The 21,884-nt window shown below is 49.4% G+C and overlaps 7 protein-coding genes across 7 annotated transcripts; 3 read left to right on the forward strand and 4 right to left on the reverse strand.

Moving 5' to 3' along the window:
* Positions 1–24: 24 nt before the first annotated feature.
* On the forward strand, positions 25–4,762 carry BDV27DRAFT_154575 (RecQ family helicase MusN; the record flags this gene model as incomplete). The annotated part of the gene is made up of 4 exons (XM_032071985.1): positions 25–439; positions 494–4,062; positions 4,121–4,199; positions 4,254–4,762. 4 exons carry the CDS (start codon positions 25–27, stop codon positions 4,760–4,762), a joined length of 4,572 nt encoding a protein of 1,523 aa, XP_031930902.1.
* Positions 4,763–4,948: 186 nt separating this feature from the next.
* BDV27DRAFT_123224 (uncharacterized protein) lies at positions 4,949–6,320 on the reverse strand. The gene is made up of 2 exons (XM_032065819.1): positions 6,036–6,320; positions 4,949–5,973 (listed from the first exon to the last, which is right to left on the reverse strand). Exons 1-2 carry the CDS (start codon positions 6,216–6,218, stop codon positions 5,104–5,106), a joined length of 1,053 nt encoding a protein of 350 aa, XP_031930903.1. The 5' UTR covers positions 6,219–6,320; the 3' UTR covers positions 4,949–5,103.
* Positions 6,321–7,108: 788 nt separating this feature from the next.
* On the forward strand, positions 7,109–8,892 carry BDV27DRAFT_62410 (telomere maintenance protein PBP2). Its single transcript, XM_032077131.1, has 3 exons — positions 7,109–7,740; positions 7,804–8,680; positions 8,737–8,892. The coding sequence occupies exons 1-3, from the start codon at positions 7,234–7,236 to the stop codon at positions 8,757–8,759; spliced, it is 1,407 nt and encodes a 468-aa protein (XP_031930904.1). The 5' UTR covers positions 7,109–7,233; the 3' UTR covers positions 8,760–8,892.
* Positions 8,893–9,025: 133 nt separating this feature from the next.
* On the reverse strand, positions 9,026–9,817 carry BDV27DRAFT_154578 (uncharacterized protein; the record flags this gene model as incomplete). Its single annotated transcript, XM_032071986.1, has 2 exons — positions 9,026–9,513; positions 9,631–9,817. The coding sequence occupies 2 exons, from the start codon at positions 9,815–9,817 to the stop codon at positions 9,026–9,028; spliced, it is 675 nt and encodes a 224-aa protein (XP_031930905.1).
* Positions 9,818–10,005: 188 nt separating this feature from the next.
* Positions 10,006–15,115, reverse strand: BDV27DRAFT_123228 (FG-nucleoporin NUP159). The gene is made up of 3 exons (XM_032065820.1): positions 14,720–15,115; positions 13,960–14,653; positions 10,006–13,907 (listed from the first exon to the last, which is right to left on the reverse strand). The coding sequence occupies exons 1-3, from the start codon at positions 14,804–14,806 to the stop codon at positions 10,297–10,299; spliced, it is 4,392 nt and encodes a 1,463-aa protein (XP_031930906.1). The 5' UTR covers positions 14,807–15,115; the 3' UTR covers positions 10,006–10,296.
* A 151-nt stretch (positions 15,116–15,266) lies between these two features.
* On the forward strand, positions 15,267–16,640 carry pup1 (proteasome core particle subunit beta 2). Its single transcript, XM_032077132.1, has 3 exons — positions 15,267–15,534; positions 15,606–15,653; positions 15,749–16,640. Exons 1-3 carry the CDS (start codon positions 15,409–15,411, stop codon positions 16,391–16,393), a joined length of 819 nt encoding a protein of 272 aa, XP_031930907.1. The 5' UTR covers positions 15,267–15,408; the 3' UTR covers positions 16,394–16,640.
* Position 16,641: 1 nt separating this feature from the next.
* Positions 16,642–19,061, reverse strand: BDV27DRAFT_169097 (uncharacterized protein; the record flags this gene model as incomplete). The annotated part of the gene is made up of 2 exons (XM_032074946.1): positions 16,642–18,677; positions 18,746–19,061. 2 exons carry the CDS (start codon positions 19,059–19,061, stop codon positions 16,774–16,776), a joined length of 2,220 nt encoding a protein of 739 aa, XP_031930908.1. The 3' UTR covers positions 16,642–16,773.
* Positions 19,062–21,884: the final 2,823 nt, after the last annotated feature.

Consider the following 21,884-nt stretch of genomic DNA (forward strand, 5'->3'; position numbering starts at 1 on the left):
TCATGAAAGTGAAAATACGACCCTATGACTAGGCACAACTTGGAAGTTCATCTCAAATGGCTGTTGCAACAGGGCCCTTCGCTTTACCCCTCTTTATCGCTATCCGTACGCGACAGTCGCAATTCTATTCGAGAGAATCACACTCAAAATCGGCCGATTCCAGCACTGCATGCAACGGGTAACCAGGTTCCGGAAATTGCAATCGGGGACTCCCAGCCATTACAGAATAGCTCTGTTGACAATGCGGACAAAGGATTCGAGGTAGAATCGGACGAAGACATGGCACGATTGTTATTGGCTCCGCAATCTGCGAACAAACCTCGAATATTTAGTCGTCCTACAGATGCTGTTAATGGGTCACCCTCGAAACCTAATGGTCGTACACATGCTCAATCGCCAACGCGACAGCGGGAGGCACGGAAGAGTCCCGCAATAAAAGGTATGGTCATTGATTCGCTAAAGTCTTTTCGGACAACTAATGATTAACGGAAAGGTACTCAAGGCGATACGCTTTCGTCATTCGACAGTATTATCAAGACGACAGTGACGCCATCCCGGACGAAACATAAGTTTGACGTCGAATCTTCGGATATTGATACTATTGATTTGACTGGTGATTTGGATAAAACTACGACTTCATCAGGCACAGTAGATGAGCTTGGGGAACCGCACCGGCTATGGAACGAAGAAGCGCCCAATCGAAAAGACTCTACAGAGAAGCGAGGCAAGAAACGCAAAAGCGAGGAGTACATTTCAGATCTAGTATCTCCAAGAAAGAATGCACCCAAGGTGCGCTCACCTTTGCCCAACGATGAGACCACAGATGCTGCCCGGTCCGGTTTGACGCGCTCGACTAAAACCTACATTACATTTTCCCCGACAAGGAATTCCATTCGTGAAGCCTCGCGCTCTCATTCTAGCGTCTCGAACCAGATCATAGCTGATTCCGACGAAGACGGCGATGAAACTCTATTTGACGATTTGATGCGTGACAATGATGCGCCCGTCGTAGATAGCGATAAATCATTATACCCTGTTCTTCCTCAAGATGCATCTGGGGATAATAAAAAAAGAGGGAGGGTGGCAAAGAATGCAATGCAGCGTTCTCCACTGGCATCAGAAATGGATCCCAGTCCATCTGTTACCAATACGTCCCCTAGCAGGACATTCACGAACCCTGGTGATTCAGGTCTGACTTGTGCTCTCGGATCATCAGGGTCCCAGCCAAAGAGCAGCGATGTCACGAAGTTCTTAACTCTTTCCGCTGAGACTCTGGATCAACGGATCTCGGGTTTTGAGGATACTCTAAGGAAGAATTCAGAAATCGTTTTTGAGCAGGCTATGAAGGGTGAGCCGGCGCCTGGATTAATTGCTGAGAACAAGAGTATTACAGCTCGGATAGAAGCAATTAAATCCCTAAAAAACAAAAAGGCTGCCTATCACGCTTGTGAATCAACTAGAGATCAGCTGAAGAAAGCACTCATGCAAGTTATTTCTCAGGGTGGTAGCCCGAATACAATGCCGGAGGAGCTCGAACAAAGCCGAAAAGCCACATTGCAGCTAGAGCAGATCGAGTCTGATATACAGCGTCTGCTTGTACAAGCTGATCTTCTACCGGCCCCATTTTCTTCAAGTAAAGGACCATCACGGCAGAGCTCAGAGCGTTTGCAATCCCCCCCTCGATCAGTTAGAAACATTAACCCTAAGAAATCAGCCCACCCTCAGGATCCCGAAGCTATGGAGGCTGCATCTTCCAGAGTTCCCTCTGGGCTGAGTTCCCGTGTCTCTCAAGTTGACATACCAGCACGGACAACAAACCCATCTTTCAGAAGCGCCGGCTCTTGGCCTGAAACATTTGACTATGATGAGCCAATGATCAGTGATGATGACCATGCTTTTACTCGTACCATGGGATCTCCGCTTCCGGCCGAACAGTTTGACGAATTTGACTTGGACGCTAATGATGAGGAAATGCTTGAGGCCGCGGGGTTCCTTGATGATGGCTACTCAATTTCAACAGCGAGTAATAGCCTCCAGACACGCAAGGTGTTTGCTGAAACCTCTGGAAACGTTGCCCGCACTCCTATTACACAGAAGTCGCAGACCCACAATGGCATATGGCATCATCACCCGTGGTCCAAGGATGTTAAAAGCGTTTTAAAGGATCGTTTCCATCTTCGAGGCTTCCGCCTTAACCAACTCGAAGCCATCGACGCCACTCTGAGTGGAAAGGATACATTTGTTCTAATGCCGACAGGTGGAGGGAAGTCATTGTGTTACCAGCTGCCCTCTATCGTCAAAAGTGGAACTACCAGAGGAGTCACAATAGTCATTTCGCCATTGTTGAGTTTAATGCAAGATCAGGTGTATCATTTGCGCCAGCTCGAGATCAATGCGTATCTGTTGAACGGCGAGACGCAGAGGACAGAGCGACAATGGATAATGAGTACACTATCGAGTTCGGACGCAGAAGGTCAAATCGAGCTGTTATATATCACGCCCGAGATGGTTAACAAGAATCAAACCCTCATCCGTAACTTGGAAAGGCTAAATAACAGGCGCCGACTTGCACGCATTGTGATAGACGAAGCTCACTGTGTGAGTCAATGGGGACATGATTTCCGTCCTGATTATAAGGAACTTGGGGGGCTTAGGGCTCAGTTGCCCGGTGTTCCAATGATGGCCCTGACAGCTACTGCCACAGAGAATGTGAAGGTAGACGTCATCCACAACCTTAAAATGGACGGTTGCGATATCTTTACCCAGAGCTTTAACAGACCAAACTTGACATACGAAGTGAGGCAGAAGAAGAAGGGTAACGAGCTTCTGGCTAGTATAGCCGACACGATCAAATCATCTTATCACAACAAATCCGGCATTGTTTATTGCCTTTCGCGTGATACATGCCAGAAGGTCGCCAAGAGTCTTAGGGACGATTACCGCATTAAAGCTGAACATTATCATGCTGGTATGAAACCTGACGAGCGAGCGGAAGTTCAACAACGCTGGCAGGCTGGGAGGAGCCATGTCATAGTGGCGACGATCGCCTTCGGTATGGGTATTGATAAACCGGACGTACGCTTCGTGATCCACCACAGCCTCCCCAAGAGTTTAGAAGGCTATTATCAAGAAACTGGCCGAGCTGGCCGAGACGGAAAGCGTTCAGGTTGCTATATGTATTACTGTTACAGGGACACGATGACCATCAATCGCATGATTGACAGCAGCGATGGTAGTAAGCAACAGAAGAACCGACAGCGACAAATGCTACGCAATGTTGTGCAGTTCTGTGAAAACAAAAGCGACTGTCGAAGAGTCCAAATTCTTGCATATTTCAATGAGTATTTTCGTCGAGAGGACTGCAATGCTTCCTGTGATAATTGCAAGTCAGACTCTGTTTTCGAGCTCCGTGACTTTTCTCAATACGCGGCCTCTGTAATCAAGGTTGTTCGACACTTCGAGGAGTCAAAAGAGAATGTAACATTGTCGTACTGCGTGAACATTTTCCGAGGAAGCGCAAAAAAATTTAGGTCTCCTCAGCACAGACAGGCCCCGGGGTACGGAGAAGGTTCTTCGCTAGAAATGGGAGAGGCGGAAAGACTTTTTTATCACCTTCTTAGCGAGGGAGCCCTATTTGAAGAAAATGTGGTCAACGGCAGTAGATTTGCTGTGCAGTACATCAAGCTTGGACGTCGTGCCACTGATTTTGAGAGTGGTCGGCGTCAATTACAGCTTCATGTTAGAGTTTCACCAAACAAAAAAGCTCAACCCTCTCGGAGTGAATCTCGCAAAGATTACCATCCGCAATCCACAAACGTGTCATCGCCTGTTCAAGCGGCGAACCAACGTCGCTTAGCCCGCTATCAATACGAAGCAGGCTCCGATAGTGATAGAGACAGTGATGGCTTCGAGAGAATTCGGATAGCTGGCAAGCCGAGGCGCGAGAAACCGTTTACTCCAGGCCCGCCGATTACTCAGGATTCCAGGTTTGACCGGCTTGACCCTCTCCATAAAGCTGTAGCGGAGGATTTCATGGTTTATGCTAAGAATTACTGCCAGGATGTGAGGCTTCCTCTTTATCTTGCTGAATTAGAAACACATTGCTCACTTATCTTAACAGCTTGTTCTTAAGAAAGGCCTTCGCAATCAGCCATTCACTGACGGGGTGCTGCGGGAGATGGTCATAGCTTTCCCCAAAGGTGAGTAACACCACCAGCCATTAGTAATAGGGCGCAATACTGATGTCAGAGCAGACCTGTCCGAGCTTTCCAGAATTCCCGGCATAGATAAGGACAAGGTTACTCGGTATGGTGCTCAGATACTCAAGCTCGTACGAGATACGCAACGCCGCTATGCAGAATTGAAAAAGGATCGTGATGACGCCGACGGTGTTGTTCCAGACCCCAACCATCACAATGTCATCAATCTCACTAGCGACAGCGAAGAATATGATGACGGTGATATTCTGGATGATGCTTCAGACCTTGATATGGATAAAAATGTCATCTCTAGTCGGTACTTCACCACCGACCCAATACCAGAAGATGACTCGTCTGATGGCCCTGGGGGAGCTAGCAGCTCCAAACCTCGCAAGCGTCAAGCTACCAGGCGAACTCGTCGAAAGAGCGCTGGCGAATCTAAATCCCGCAACAAAACCCCAAGACCCAGAAAGAAAACCGCCAACCGCGCTGACAGCCGCCCTCCCCGGAAAGGCTCAAAAGCCAAAGAACCCATGTCCCGGATAGGAATGATGCCTATCTAGCACCTTTATATATCGGGTTTCATGTTCTTTACGATGATTTTATTGATATATTGAAGAGCGTGTGAGCATAATTTCACTAATGGTCTGCTGCATCAGGTGCATCCACCGGCGTTGAATTGGAATTCTGACTACCCTCTTTGTATCATGAGGACTTGACGAAGCGATTATATGAATATTTACTCGTACTAAGCGCATGCGACTGTATTCTTCTCTTGACTTATTGCAACTATAACCGTATATAGCCTTAAATTGTATGTGTCCCACAAAGACATTGGTTGGTAATTCCTAGGGTTTGGTAAAAGCTGGGCCGTGTATCAAAAGCAACTACTGAGAGTAGCCTTTCAATCGTTCAACGAACGCCCGAAATCAATTAACCTCAAGCGTCTAGCGTCGCGTGTGTGGAATTGAGCTACTTTAGCTCTTACAAGAAATCGGGAGGCGGCAGACTCTCGGGGAAGGTCAATGTAGGAGGTACCTGCATCGAGTAACGCGGCGAGCAGCTCATGCATCTCAGCAGCCGCTTTCTGGCGTCGGTTTGACCGGGTCTCTTCTTGATTGTCTCCTTGAGATGTTTGACCCCTGACGAGTTCATCTATTCGACGCTGGCCGCTATCATGGCTCGCTGCCGAAACTTTCAGCTTTTTTGGCTTACCATGACTTGTATAGCCCCTCTCCAACGTTTCATCAGAAACACTCATTGCATCTCCCACAGTCGGACCACCGAGATCTTCTGCAGCGAGCATGGGTGCCAATGTTTCATCAATAAAATTGTGGAGAGAGACATTTAGCTCTTCCGTCGCCTTGTCAAGTTCCTCCTTCTTTTCTTGCTGTTGATCGACAAGATCATGCGCTAGTTGGGACGGCGACTTCTGCTCCTTCTTGGCTTGTTGTTCACGGATACGAGCTATCCGTTTTTGCAGTCCATCATTGATGGCTTGGGCATCACGCAGATTTGCCTCTTCAACTTTTAAGCGCTTGCGGTTGGACGAAAGCTTATCTGCCGTCATCGTGACAGATAACTTGCTCTCCTTGACCAACCGAGATATCTCCTCGACCGCAAGCAAGGATGGCAGAGGAGACCCAGAGCTTGGGAGCTTTGTTTCCGACCCTAGGAGAGAGTCATATGCCTTCTTGGCTCTTCTAACTTGCGAAACGCGAGACCAAGGGTCCGCGCCGATCTTAGAAAGATCAACCGCGTTGACCGAGCGGAGCTGTTGCGCGCATCAGTATCGCGTCTCTGTTTCTATATTTGCACGCTCTTCGGCTTGCATACCTTGCGCAAATCATCTTCTTGGCGTTTAACTTGGTCCTGAAGATTTTTTAGGGTCTCATCCAGCCTCTTATTATACGCCTGGAGAGTGGCCGAGCTGATTTGTTGATCATAGCTCTCTTCGGCCTTCTCCCGTTTCACTGCGAAACGCTGGATCTTATCAACGGTCTCCTGAGGTACATCCATAGGGATAGATTGACGGTGCAGCACGATATAGATGAAACACGGGTTGGGTGTCGAATATTGGAGAATATCGACACCAGCAAGGCCACAGGGTCCAGGTCAATGCCTAATTTTTTTTTTTTTTCACTTTTTGAATCACAGCAAAGTGAAAGGAGATATCTTGGTATTCATGTATTGCTTGGGCTTGTTTTCTATGCCCTCCCGCACGTGATGATGACGGATGGGTAGACTATGCCCAAGGCAGGCTAGCGTGATCCCGTGCCACCGTTTCGCCTCAATCACACCTTAACCTCATCTCTTCACCGCGACATCGCGACTTCCTCCCCTCCATCCATCATCGTCACCTTCTCCCTTTTGCTTGGCATCTTCATCTTTGTCGCAACGGTGGAGTCGACTGCCTGTCTTTGTTACTTGGCTCTTATCCGCTGTTTTAGCGTTCGTTCAAGCCCCTTTTAGCCCGGCGCGTGGCAGACTCTCTGTTCTTACACTCTGCGACGATCATAAACGTTGTGTTTTCTTTGGAGGAAAAGGGATAGTAAAGATTTAGCAACTTGACTTTGCTCTCATATTCTCCCTCTGCCCACGCTGTCAGCCTGTCAGCTCCCATTCACGTTCGGACCCTGAATCCTCACCACCACTACTATCACCGTCTACATCTCTCCGTTTTATCGTGCCCGATCCGATCATCTCTTCTCTTCTCTTTTTCCCAGCACAGCTTTGCACACGCGAAGCTTTCTGCTCAAATCCAAGGCCCGTGATTCCCAGCATTTTCACTCTTCCACCGGCTATCCTTCCTCAACATCACTTTTTTTCATCACTGTGCACGATTACCACCAGCATTCCTAGTCATTTCAAGCACCAGATTCCCTCTCCCGATCGCCAGCACCAGCAAGTCTTATTGGGAACTCCTGGTGTACATAGTCGATCAAATAAAGCAGAAAGAAAAAAAAAGAAAAGGCTATTTTGATACTTCGACTTCCTGCGTAAGTGAAGCAAGACTGCACAGTTGAGAAGCAATATGTCTGCCTCTCCATCAGCTTTGCAATCCACCAAGCGTCCCTTGGAGGACCCTTCCTCGCCATCAGGTCCCAATGATCAACCGGAGGCCAAGCGTCCTGCTTTGGACAAAGTAGTAAAAGGCGATGAGTCCGAGGCGTATGCGGAAGTGAAGACTGAGTCATCAGGTGTGCCCAGTGCCAATGCCGATGGCCAAGGCGATACGGTTGTGCCTGATGCTCCTAATGCGAAGGGCACTCACCCTGAGACCCAGCCTATCCAGTCCACTGCGTCCCACGCCGAAACTGGCGCTCAATCCGAACAGCATCGTCCCCAAGACGAGTCAAGCTGGATCCATATTCGGGCTGTAATCTCTAGCCAGGAGGCTGCTACCGTTATTGGTAAGGGTGGTGAGAATGTATCACAGATCCGTCGACTCTCCGGCGCCAAGTGCACTGTCAGCGATTACTCTCGTGGAGCAGTGGAACGTATCTTGACTGTCAGTGGTCCACAGGACGCTGTTGCTAAGGTTGGTTATATGCATCCTTGTTACTTAGCTGAAGTTTAACTGGACTTGCTGACCGGGCTTTAGGCTTTTGGTTTGATCATTCGTACCTTAAACAATGAACCCCTTGATGCTCCCTCCACTGCCCAATCCAAGACATACCCCTTGCGTTTGTTGATCCCCCATATCCTCATTGGTTCCATCATTGGCAAGGGCGGTGGTCGTATTCGTGAGATCCAAGAGGCCTCAGGCGCTCGTCTCAACGCTTCAGATGCTTGTCTTCCATTGTCTACTGAGCGGTCCCTTGTAATTTTGGGTGTTGCAGATGCAGTTCACATTGCCACCTACTACGTTGCTGTGACGCTGGTTGAACAGCTCACGGAACGATTTGGCGGACCGGCAGCTTCTGCCTATGCCACTCGTAGTGGCGGGCCTGCTGGAGCTGTGCCTGGTGGTATGCAGGTTGTCCCTTATGTCCCTCAGCCCGCTGGCGGTCAATATGGTCACCCTGATACCTTCAAGCGCCACCACCCACACCCCAACCGGGCTGCTGCGGGTGCTTACGGTGTTCCTTATCTTCATGGACAGCCCGCTCCCGCCCCTGTAGCTCAGCCTGCCATGCACTATGGTGGTGCACCTCAACCGTATGCTGGCGCGGGCCCTCACCAGCCTGCCCCTTATGGTGCCCCTCAGGCTGCTCCCGCACGCGGTGGTCCGACTCCGGTCGCCCCTGTTGGCGGAGCTATGCCCGGTCAACCACTGACTCAGCAGATCTATATCCCCAACGACATGGTCGGTGCTATTATCGGCAAGGGTGGTGCTAAGATCAACGAGATCCGTCACCTTAGTGGCAGTGTGATCAAGATCAATGAGCCACAGGAGAACAGCAACGAACGTCTGGTGACTATTACAGGCACCCAAGAGTGTAACCAGATGGCTTTGTATATGCTTTACTCCCGACTTGGTTAGTTTTGACTCCCGGATTATTTTCCAGTATCTCGTTACTAATTTGCAATACAGAAAGCGAAAAGCACCGTATCTAAGCGGAGGAATGAGTCTACGAGCTTGCTTAATCTGTTCTATTTCTTCCAGGAGCATATGGGGTTTCCTTTTTCCTTTCTTCTTTTTCCCTTCGCTTTCTTTTTGCGTTGTTCAAAAGTCGTCTGTTCATGGTGACTTTAATGATTCGTTTCGGGTATATGCCTTCCAACTTGTAATTTATGGAAAAGCGCTGTCCGTCAACATTCGTTGTACACATTATCACCAATCTAACGTAATTCAATTCACTCTCCCTCCATTCACAACCACTTCAAACCTTCCTAAAAGAAACATGCTTCATCCCCAAAGGTGGTATAGAAGGAATCGCCTTCTCCCTAATAGGCGCAATCGTCCTCTTAAACTCCTCCGTCTCCCTGGCAGCCTTATGCACATCCACCGACTCCCACCCCACAGCCAAAAGATGCAACATCGCCTGTCCAGACGGACTCTTCTCATGGTCCAATGTACCAGGCCTCTCCACCTGCGCCATAGCCCACGACTTCGGCCTTCCACCTTTAGGCAACTCCGTCAGCGCAGCCCGGAACTCAATCAGATCGGCATTGAGCTTCTTTTGCTCGTCGGGCGTCAGGGAGCTGGGAAATGTGAGCGCGACCAGCTCCGTGACGGGGTTGGTGGTTAGGGACTCGGTTTCGGTGATTGATGGCGTGAGTGTCGTGAAGATGACGCTCACTTGTGTGTTGGGCTCGAGGTATGGAGCTAGGAGTTGTGGTTGGATTCCTTCATGCGCGTCGGCCCAGTCTGCGGTATCTGTTTAGTAACTTGTTTCGTTTTTATTTATTTTGGGTAGGATTGTCTGCTTTTTTTTTTTTTTTTTTTCTTTTGCGAAAAGGAGAGGGAAAGGTCGTGGGAACTTACTAACTATCCATACTATGATATTCTCGTCCTCTATTGTTCTGCCCCATGCTGAACTTTTATATCCGCTTTGGTGCTTGGCTGTTTGGAAGAGTTGGAGTAGTGCTTGGCCTTCTTCGTTTGAGGGATCCTCGGGTTTTACTGAAGGCTTGAGCTTGAAGTGAATAAATTCGCTGACTAGGAGAGCCATCTTAGTTGGCGGGGTTCTTGGAGCTTTGTATAATATGATAATATGGGGGTTTGCAATTCTAAGGCCGAACTAGTTCAACTTGGTGGGGCCAAAAACTATATATCTCGAAGGACTAGTGAAGATTGACCAGAAGAAAAGTAGAAAAGGTAGAAGAAAGCAAGAAGAAAACAATTGTTTTGATGAAATCATGTCACCTTGCGGGCGATGATGTCAGTGCCAGCGCCTCAGTCATCAAGGCCACAGTTCCCCACCCTAGTTAGATCAAATATCAATCGTGATAGTATGAAGTTATTATAAAGATATCACATCATTAATGAAACATCAGTAGCGGGTCAATATCCAGACCGATATGCCAATCAAACAGCGACTAATGCTATGTACAGAGAAAATAGCCAATTGCTCCCCACGCCCATATCCCGCTATTTTTAGGATTGTTCATATCATGAATCAAAGACAAAGCAGAATTCAAACAAGCACCTCTACAGGTCATCAACACTCCTAACCTTCGACTTCTTCTCACCAATTGCCTTCTTCAGGTTTCCAACAATATGCTGCCTGCGTTGAACCTTTGCCTTCCATTGCGCACTCTCTTCTTTGCTGACAAGATCGCCAACGCCTTCCACGCTTCGGAGGCGGCTAGCGCGCGCTGACCCATTGATGCTAGAGCGGAAGCGAGCAGTGGAGTCTGGTGTGTGGTATGCACTGAGGGGACCATCAAGAGACCCCCGCGACCCTGGCGTTGTAGGGAGTCTTCCCACAGACTTTTTAGGAGTTGTGAATGGCGACCCCTCACGGCTTGCTGGCGACGCAGTCGTGTCAATACCCAGCTTCTTCAGCTGCACTTCCAGAAAATCAACATCGCTGCTTTTGCTTTCAGCCATGTTCATCATAGTGGAGATGGTTGATGTGACAGCTTCGACTGTCGGTCGTTTAACGGATTGGCGTGAGGCACTGTCAGAGCGAGGGGCCTCGGCAATCTTCGCTCGTAGGAGAGAAACGGCGGACTCCAGATCTGCTAGCCTTGCCTGGATCTCGGTAGACGCTGTCCGAAGGTCCTGCTGAAGATTTGCTTGTTCTGACGACAGTGGCGCGGAAACGATTGCAGCGGAGTCTGTGTGGGCATCCAGTGTCTTCCGAATACTAGCACATTGGCCTCGCAGTGTGAGTATATCTTTGCTCAATAGTTCTCGACAGTCCTCGAGCTTCTTCTCCACCCCTTGGACTCGTTGCTTCTCAAGCTCGCCGGCAAGCATGACTAGGGCATCATCAAGCTGCTCGATTTCAGAAAGACGTAGCTTCTCGTCCAGAAGATCTGCTGGGTGATCACCTTGCAACACGTTAACCCAGTCTGAACTACTGGACGATTGTTGGTACATAAGAAAAGCGGACAAGGACCGTGCGTTGATGCCTAGTGTATCTACCATAGAGTTGATATCGCGGTATAGCCTTTCAATTTGGCCGGGGATACCTGGCTTACTCGTCTGGCCAGTGTAGTCTTGATGAGGGAGGAAAGGGTCGAGGGTAGGCACGGGTTCTACGGGCCGAGCAAGGTCGGCACGAAGCCTTTCGTCTTCGTCATCGTCGGAGAGTGACAGTGTCTCTTCCTGTTGTCGCTGCGCTTGGAGTTTCTGTTGAGCTTGTGCTTCCTCAATAGCCTGTGCCGAAGGCTGTCGGAATTGATTTTCACGTTTCGCTAAATCACTGAGAGACGCCTTACGTGCAGCAAGGGTGCTGCCTGGAGCTTGCGGCTTGAACACACTCTTTGGGGCGCCATTTCGTACTGGACTAGGCGACCTAGGGAACTCGCGATTTGCCGAGGGCGCTGGAGGTAAGAAAGGTTTCCGAACCTCTCCAAATAATTGCCGTGGCGGTTGATTCGAAGTCTGACTAGGTTGGGATACTCTCGTGAATAACCCACCAGCTGAAGTCTTGCCAGAAAATCCAGTCCCAAACGAACTTTCTGGCGATATCTCCGGAGTTTCCGCCTCAGATTCTTCTTCCTGTTCCTCAGCTTCATCTTCAACATCCTCACCACTATCAGCAAAATCAGACTCTTCTGCCTCATCGCTCAATTCCTTCTCGGATTCATCTGCTTCTGCTTCTGCTTCTGAGTCATCAGGGACAGGGCCCGGGACATCTGCAGGAGTGGGCGACGGCTTTGCTGCAGTGAAATCAGGAGGAAGTGGTGCCTCTTCGGGTTTAGCTTCCTCGGGGGCCTCTTTCTTGGACTTCAAAGTAAAGTCAGGGGGCAGCGGCGGCTCTCCCCCGTCATCCTGCAAAGTGGACTTCGGTTGTGTAGTGAAGTCAGGAGGAAGAGGTGCGTCATCGATGGAGCTCTTAGAAACGTTGGAGGATGCGGAAGTGTCACCAGGTCCATAGGAGGCCTTGCTTGTTGGGTCGGGAGGCAGTGGTGGCTCTTCTGAAGCACCAGGAGTCTTCTGATCATCAGCAAGCTCTTCCTTTTTCAAGGGTGGGCTGGCAACGGGTGTTTTGTCTGATGGTGGAGACAGAGGGGTCGATGCTTGCTTATCAGAATTGCCGAGGATTGAGAAGGGAGATTTGTTCGTCTGGGCTCCGCCAAAGGGCTGCTGAGGTTGGCTGGGAGTACCGAAGAGCGACGAAGGTGCAGGTGTGTTAAATTTGGCCGGCGCTCCAAATAACGAGGGCGCTGGCTGCTTGGCCTCCGGTTTCTCCTGCTGGGTGGTGGTAGGCTCATCTTCCATATCGTCCATGGATTCTGTGGGCGGGCTGGCTTTAGTAGGCGTGGAAACCATCTCATCGAAAGATCCAAATAGCCCGCCGGAAGGTTTCTCCGGTTTGGGGCCATCATTGACAGCAGTTCCATCGCCCTTAAACGAGGGCTCTAATTTGAACCCACCAGCGGGGAGACCGAACGGGTTCTTTGCCGGTTCTGTTTTCTGGGCACCAAAAGCCGTGCTTGTATCAGCCTGGCTACCAAACACCGATGGTCCGGAAGGCTTCGAGAAAGGGCTTTCTCCAGCCTTCTTCCCGAAGGGCGATTCCCCCGGTGGCTTGGATGCTGCAAGCCCAGCAAAACCTCCCGTACTAGCAAATGAACCGAAGCCGCCTCCAGAAGTAGTAGCACCCGGAGATCCGAGCGAGAAGGAAGTAAATCCCGTCCCAGGTGTTGCTGAAGGTTGTCCAAAGGCCGATGTGCCCATAGAGCCGAAACTGGATTTACCAAACTGGGCGGACCCACGGTTTATTGCACTCGGAGTGCCGAAGGAAGGTCCCGCCTGGGATCCTATCTGGGACGGGGCTCCAAATGAAGGTGTCCCAAATGTAGGTTGTGAGCGGCTTCCTAATGCCGAAGGGCTACCAAATGCCGGTGCGGCAGAGGGTTTTCCAAATGGAGAAGGTGCCCCCAGTGCAGATGGACTGCCGAAAGCGGATTGTCCAAACGCAGGCGGCTTGGGCGGCTGCGGTTGCGCCTGCTGCTGGGGCTGGGGCTGGGGCTGGGCTACGGAGGCCAAGCCATGATATGGAAGTTTCTGACGAATAGACTCGGAGTATATGAACCACCATGAGCAGAGGATACCTTCATTGTTGAGAAGCAAGAGGTTCGGCAAGGGAGTTGAGCTTTCAGAGATATCTTCGCCTGCTATGGGAGAGACAACGATTTCTGTGCTGCTCAGGTCGATTCCCAAACCAATCACTGAAGTTTCCTCACCGGAGTCTGTAAGGGGAGGGGAAGCCCTTTTTGTGTCGTCATTAAGTTCGGTCGTGGCGAACAAATTTATCGTGGCCTTGGCTGCATCATCACTTGCCAATGGTTGCTCCGACCTCGTCACAAGGCCAACATCGGTCGACGCGGTAGAAGAGACAATTAGAACGTCCTTCAAATGTGGCTTATAGTCTCTGAGACGTGCAATAAACTGGTATGCCGGGGCGCGTTTGACTCCAAAAGGTATGCACAATTCAGGCAGCTTTTGGACAAGAAACGGTGCCTGTTTTCTTCTTGTGATAACGTAATAAGAAGATGACGGCGTTTGACCGGATTCATCCTCGGCATCATTCGGCGTATACACCATCAAAAATACGTCGTTCTCTAACCAAGCAATAGAGGACACTGAATTCAGTTAGCTAATTGCGAACCTATGACATGTGGCATTGAGCGTTACCATGGCAGTTTCCCTCTAGATCAGAAGGGCGTGGTACCAAGTCTTTCTGGGTACCATCTGGGGTCATTTGGTAACCCGTTCCATCAGCAAGTCCAGCAACGAGTTGCTTTCCCTTGTTACTCCAGCAAACGGAGCTCACCCCAGTCTTCAAGACATTGCCATTCGGCCCCGACACTAGGTTTCCCGCCTTAAGGTTGGCAACCAAGAGCTCACCATTAGTCGTGACGAGTGCGACAAGCGACGAATGCGCCCCATCAGATGGAGGCGCAGGATTCGGAGCAAGGGATCGAAAAGTGGCGCCATTCGTTGGTATAGATAAGGCCGGCTGCGCATTGCCCGTTGACAGACTCGTAGTCTCGTAGACCAGAAGCTGAGAGCTGTTCTCTGTGGCTAGTACTAGGGCGTCATCGCCTGAAGTGAAGGCCACATGCGTGGGACGTGCGGGAAGGGGTATCGTTGCTTGTGGTTGGAAGGGTTTTGTTTTGGCCTTGTCTTCGGTGGCAGCGGAAATAGCTTTCCTAACTGCGTCGGATGAGGAAATTGCCAATGAGTCCGGGCCTGCACCAACTATGATGCCTTTCGTGGGTGCGACAGCTAGAAGTGAGGATGATGGAGCCGGAAGGGCATCGTCAGGCCAAGCCGTAGGAAGTAATCGGACGTTGCTGTCGCTCGAGACACCTTTGAATCCGACTTCCTGTATTCAGAGTTAGTTCGTCTGCGGCGAATCTAGAACAATGACGGGCATAGGAGCGCGACGGACCTCAGCATAGACATCTGGGAGCTCAGGTCCTAGTTCCGCTGGAATACTGCCGCCAGCGGGGTTGGACGCCCCGAAGCTGAAAGCCATTCTTAGTCTATCGAAGTCGGCTGATATTGAACGGGGACGGTCGCCTAGTGATACCCTGCTCTTTGGAGCATGGGGAGAAGGGGGGCTCTGTGGTAAAGATGAAAATGAGCGACGCTGGAGTGCTTGGGGACTCCGGTTAAAAAGCTGCCAAGTGCGCGCAAAAATCTTGAATACCTCCCCTCAAGGGAAGGGAGAATTATAGAGAGTGAGAGAATGGGTAAACTACAGAGTAAAATCTGTACACAGAAACCGAATAGTGTAAACAGAAAAAGCCAGGCGGCTTTGTGAATGGTAGTTGACAGCAAGCAAGCAATTGAAAGCAATGGCGGCGGACGATCTCGACGGACAAAAACAGCAGGAGCTTCTCACGGGCCGGGCGTATTGAGCGCCTGAGGCATCGAGATCAGGCTGCGGGAGCTTCGTCACTCCAGCTCGACCTCGCCGCCATCACCAACCGACTAGCTACAGCTGTTTCCTTCTCATTCCCGTCACCTTAATTATCCCCTACTTGTCCTGGATAGTTTGATAGGGTGAAATCTTTGATCTCTTGAATTTACTTGGCTGTCCCTCTATACAATCTATAATTACTCCACGCCGACACCATGACCGGCTTTGACTTCTCCAACTACAACCGCAACGCGGCTCTCCACGCCAAGGGAGTGCCTCTACCTAAGGCTACAAGTACAGGTACCACTATTGTGGGATGTATCTTTGACAATGGTGTTGTGGTATGTTATACTAGAATTCTGATAACGATCTCCTATGACTCTTTGTCCTTCAAAGCTGACCCTCATCACAGATTGCGGCAGATACCAGAGCTACTAGCGGACCCATCGTAGCAGACAAGGTACGAACCGACCATCTACCATATCCCCCGTCTTCTGCGGCGGCAACGGTTACGTGACAAGCAGCTTTACTAATAGTAATTGGTGGGATACATAGAACTGCGAGAAATTACACTATATTTCGCCTAAGATCTGGTGTGCTGGTGCTGGTACAGCTGCAGACACGGAGTTCACCACGGCCCTGATTAGTTCCAACATCGAACTGCACTCCCTCTCAACGGGCCGGGACCCTCGAGTAATCACCTGCATGACCCTGTTGAAGCAACACCTCTTCCGCTACCAGGGACACATTGGTGCATATCTGGTGGTAGCCGGTGTTGACCCGACTGGCACCGGTCTGTACACAGTCCACGCCCACGGTTCGACAGATAAACTTCCGTATGTGACTATGGGTTCTGGATCATTGGCGGCCATGTCCGTTTTTGAGTCGACGTGGAAGGCAAACCTGAACCGCGAGGAAGCGGTCGAGCTCTGCGCTGAGGCGATCAAGGCTGGTATTTTTAACGATCTGGGATCAGGCAGCAATGTGGACGTGTGTGTCATCGAGAAGGATAAGCCCACGCAACTCCTGCGGAACTATATCAAACCCAATGAGCGTGGTGAGAAGGAACGCAATTACCGCTTCCCTAGGGGCACGACGGCCTATTTGAACCAGAAGGTCATCAGCAAGGAGGATATGAGGAAATATGTCACTGTGGAAGAGGTCTCCGGGGACCCTAACCTGATGGAGGTGGACTCGTGAGTTAGGAAGTAAACCGATATTGACAGAGCCCTATTATTTATTACACTGAATTACGCACGAAGGAATTACATGATGAGTATATCGCGATAGTTTTGTTGTGTATTATTCAGTAAAGAGCCTACGAAGATACAGGTGGAAATATACAGGTCACATCTGGCAGTTAGTACAATGTAGGTGTTGAATACTGGAGCGCACGTTGACCGACCGAACTCAACCGATCGAATATTATTTGCTAACAGTTGCATGGTTGTATTTACAGAGTAATGTAGTATACACGACGTCAAATACACTCGGGTATAATTCATAATCGCTTCAGAAATTTCTACAGATAACAAGCTTCTCGCATTATCTTTCAAGTTTCGGAGAAGACGAGACGAGGGTCATTGCAACTCAAGCTGACTAGTAGATGAATCAGATTGGCCAACCCTCGGCACCATGATATCGAGGACTTCGGGTCCTTCGACCTCCTCCACAACATCCAGTATATATGCGTATTGCATTGATGAAAGGCGCAGCCCCTCCCTTCGGTACCGTACCACCCCAACATGGTACATAGCACGCACAAGGGAGGGCTTCACGGGTGCACCATGCTTTACTAAGAAACGATAGAGCCATTGAATCAGGCCGTAGGCACGGCGTGCGCTTAGCTGCTTCGAGCTAGCGATCGAGATGGCGATGAGGTGCAACAGATCAAGGGCGGCGTGAGGATCTGGGCACTCACTGGTCCTAGCTTCTGGATAGTAGCGTACAAGGGCCTTTTGTGAGGGGTCTGGAATGGGTCCCCATGATCTGGACAAGGCGATCTTCAGAGGTGTGTGACAACGGAGTAGCCGAATTAAAGTCCAGACGTTCTGAGAATCGCCAGTACTTGCAATATGGATACTGTTTTCCACAAATGAAGGACTTGTGACATTAATTTGCCGGACCAACCTTTCGAAGTCCGAAAAGAGATGAGGGACCGTCTTCCTGTAAGCATCCCCATTTGCGAAAATGTCTAGAAGGGAGACGTTTGACGACTCTAGCCTATTCAAAGTACGCCGGGTCGCTTTTGTCATCCGCTTTCCGGTCTTCAAGTGAACGGTTAGCATCAGAAGGCCGGTAGGTGGTATACCCAGGTCACGGATCCCCCCGACGAGGCTGCTCAAGAAGCTCTCAGTGTTGACCCTGTCCACGCGACTTTTGTAGAGGCTGAGGAGGCGGGATACAGGATAATCTGTGGCCCTCACAACTTGTCGCCATAGGGGCCCTTCAGGGAGGTACTCGCTAAAGGTTCGCAAGACCCAGAGTCGCAGAATTATCCGTTGTTCTTGTGTCAGGCAGGAGGTACTGGGTGATGGAGTGACCCGTAACTCACTCCAGGCTGATGAGGAAACGAGGCTGGGGATGTTCGGAAGACGGCGTAAATGGTCCTGCCATATCTCAAACAGACGCTGTTTCCGGGACGAAGCCAGTAATTCGGTGACAGCAATTATGCAAAGAGAGGCCTTATCAGATGTAAAGCAACTTAAGAGCCTGCTTATGTAGTCTCCGTCCGGTTTGTGATCAAAGGAGAACTTCAAGAATCGTGTGATGAACAACGAAGCCCAGTAATGATCTTGTGTCGCGCTGATTATGTCTTTTGCCAAGACAAAAGAGCCGTACAATTCCATCTTCTCTAGCCCTTCTAGCCATGTCTCAATTGTTTCCTTATCCAGGTTTTCGTATTCGTAGATGTTGCACCTTCCAATCGCATCCCACATCCCCCTGTAGTAAGCTGTCAAAATTCTCGCGTCCCGTTGTTTCACCACAGCACCATCGATGACTCTTTCACGTAGAACCTTTATGATCTGGCATAGTTCATTTTCAGGTATTCTCCCTAGCTCTAGTGCTGTAGTAACGCTGCCTAGGAGAGCTGACCGTTTGGATAGGTCCGCCCCGCAAGAAACGAAATGCTCCACTGTGCAAAGATAATTCCCTGCTCCCCGAGTGTTCAAATGTGGATCATCTAGAAACCTAACGAGTTCGTCGGTGGCGCATTTGTGAGACAGTAGATGCTCGAATATTGACCGGCTGTGTGCAGGCTCCTGCTGAAGATCGATTCGCAGTTTACGGACAACATCCTTGATAGCCGTAATCGTCTGACAGTCCTTCAGGTATTCCGCCAAGCTTTGTTCGAGAGACGCCTTGTCGGCTACATATGAAGATCCCGGCCACCCAGATGATCTGGCGAGTTCATTCGGTTCGGCGGTCTCATTGTAGAAGGGCAAAGGATAAGCGGGGGAACCAACTGCGTAAAAAGCTGACCCTCAAAAACATTAGATATTCTTCTAGACCTGGATTGAACATATGCCCTCGTATACGATCAGCGCCTACCTTGAGCCTCCCGCGGTGCGTTCCGTGATTGCCCACCAACCCATTTCATGTGCTCCCGCCCATTGCGCCCAAACAAACACCCAATGTCATCCAGTGGTCCCGACCCTGCTAGGCTAGCAAGTGCAGTGTTCCTCCTTTTTGCCAGCCGTCTCCTTGCCTCTAGAGGTCCCGGTACTCGGCTCTCATAGCGTCGTTGACCGTTTGCGAACCGCCGGAACGTTGACGCGAGGAAATCTTCGCTAATCCATACATGATCAACTAAGCAGTGTGAGGAAGGCGGTACAGCATGCCTATATGCATGTCTACCGAAAGACATGAGGGAACGAAAGCATGCGACAGCAATTGAATGCCCGGGAGCTGTCGACAGCTATGAGTGACCAGAGAATCGTTGACGGAGGAAAGTTGATCACGGAGTTCCCCAGGAAGATGACTAAGCTATTGTCCGCACCAACCAGAATTGTCCGATTTACATACCTCAGGCTGCGAGACGCTCCTGCGCCCTTACATTGAAACCTCGACGAATGCTGCCTTGGAGGTTCTTGGTAAAACGACCGAGTTGATCGTCTTATATTGCAAAGTATTAGAAGATAAGACATAGCCTTTATGAGTCTATATATAGATCCGTTCATCCAGATGTTTTCCAAGTCCCAAGCTAGTTACTGCTTATTGACAGTCTCCAGCTCGGATGCTCTCTTAACCATGAGGTATATTTGGCAGTGAAGGAAAATTGAAATAGTCACAGAGAAACTGAAGAGAAAAGCAAAGTGGAGGAGAAAATCAACAATGAAGAAAGAGGAAGAGAGCCCTGCACGCCTTCCCATGCATAACTTTTTTCAATCAATGGTATCTTATGCTAATGCACGCCAATAAAGCCAACAAAGTGAGAAAAAAGTAAGATAAGAATGTATATGAAATGGTGAGGTGGGAGTAGCGATGAGGCAATGAACTATGGTTTTTGCTCCCCTGGCAGTGGCTTTCTTCCTGTCACGACAAAAAAGTCCAAGTAACTGTGAACGTCACGGTTCTGGATACTTTTCCTGACGTCGACCAGGAATACCTCGATTTCAGGTTTCGACCAGCCTAAGGCAGTGAGAGGTTTGTAAGACCATCCCGATAGGGCTTCCAGCCAATTTGTCTCATTCCATTTGCCGATTTCTCTCATGCGTGGGTCGGTAGGCCATGGGTTGTTCGGAACTTTCTTGATGCGTTCTTGTACATCCACAAACCCGACCTCTCTCATCCAACGTGCAATTCGGTGGGCTACGCGAAACTGCCGTGGCGGATCTGTGATCTGGCCGGAGCGAACGTTCAGATCACACCAGTCTTGCAAAGCAAATTCACTGAATTTTTCAGGGTCGTCAGGTGGCATTGTACCATCATCGCACTTTGGTTTCGGGTCGAACTCATGACATTCCATATAACCCCCTGGCTTCAGGTGAATAAAAGCCTTACGTAGGAGTTCTTTAAATGAGGGTAAGGACCCTGACATATGTCCTGTATGGATGAGGTCAAAGTGGTTGGGGCCCCATAACCACTCATCTTCGGTGGCATCATCCACTAGAAAGTGAACGTTTTCGGGAACTTCATTTGGTTGCACGGGTGAAAGATCGGTGCCTATAATCTCGGCTTCTGGGAATATGGGTGCTATGTAGGACAAAAATGGTAAGGGACCGCTCGAAAATGGCGTGGAGAAACGGATGAAAATACTTACCCATCTCGATGGGCCATATTCCAGAGCCGGTGCCAATATCAAGGATTCGCTTAGGATGTTCTAGTGGAGCGAAGAACAGACGTCCACCGTTGACCATTTTTATCAAATGGTGTTGCATGTCCAACCGGTCCAGTTCCTGTTCGTCATTCGGGTATATATACGCTGATAATGTCAGTCAGAGAGCAAGAAACAGCATGTTATCCAACAACAGACAACATACATCCTTCATGGTACTTATGGTATCGTCTGCCATTCTCAATGGGGTAGTCTGTTACACTTGCCGTCAATGACTGAGTGTCACTATTTACAGCTGTTAGTTCCAAACTTCCAACCAACTCAGCTCTATTTTATCCACGGCTGAATTGGACAGGCATTATGAGGCAAATATTAGAGACTTACTAGTCACGACTGGATTCCTGAGACATTGTTGGTTAGTGTCATTTGAGTGGAGGAAAGCAAGTTGACAAAGGCTGGAATAATGGGAAAGCAGCTGTTACTTTAACAAGCTGACAGTGAAACCAAGGTACTATGGTAAAATTTAGAAAGGGAAAGGCTTACAGTCGGCCTTGCACCCATATTGATAGGCTCCGCGCTCTGGGGCTATCAAGTTGGCCTTGAGTGGGGTGGCTGATAGTTTTCAAAATCAAACAACCGGGAGGATCAGTTAAAGGAAGGAACAAAGAGATAGGAGCCAAACTCGACGGCTTATTGGTGATCAATATTTACAAGAAGACTGGTGATAGAAATGATATGGATGAGAAATAATGACTATCCCAGTTATGATTATCACCATATGCAGTGCAGCACGCGCATAGGAAACAGCGTGAAATTCGATACTTTCGGTGCCACGGAACTAGAAAAGGAATTATACTTAAAGTAGCCTGGTACTCGGTAGGCTCATGCCATTACTCCCAGCTAGTCTAGACAGGGGGGAACCGATCGTGTGGGTTAGGGACTCCGTTGATTTAGAAGGGTAACCGGACACCGTACGGAGTCGTAACCTAACTAAAGTAGTGGTCGGCTGCCTTTGCCTTTTTTTTTTTTTTTTTTTTTTAATTTTCTTCCAAGAACCCGACAGCCTGGATTAAGTTTGACTTTAGCAGAACGGAGTTAATCATAACCTAAAAGGATATGAGCGAAGAAAGCCACTTTGTAATAGTAATGGGCTTAAGGGACATTTAAAAAGATGACGACCATGCCAATAATTCTTGGATAATTCTTGTCCATTTCATTGAGGACTTTTCAACCAGGAATTTGACAAGGGGCACAAGGGTAAGAATATATATATTTTTTTTTTTCAATAAAAAAAAATTGAGGGAAAGAAAACCTTACAGAGTTATCAGGCCGATTCACAGCGTATCCGCCATTCGTAAATACAATACAGTATGTGTCAAATTATTTTGAACGGTTCGGGCGGCGGCGGGAGGG

Source organism: Aspergillus caelatus, assembly GCF_009193585.1.
Source record: "Aspergillus caelatus strain CBS 763.97 unplaced genomic scaffold BDV27scaffold_30, whole genome shotgun sequence".
In the NCBI taxonomy this organism is placed as follows: domain Eukaryota; kingdom Fungi; phylum Ascomycota; class Eurotiomycetes; order Eurotiales; family Aspergillaceae; genus Aspergillus; species Aspergillus caelatus.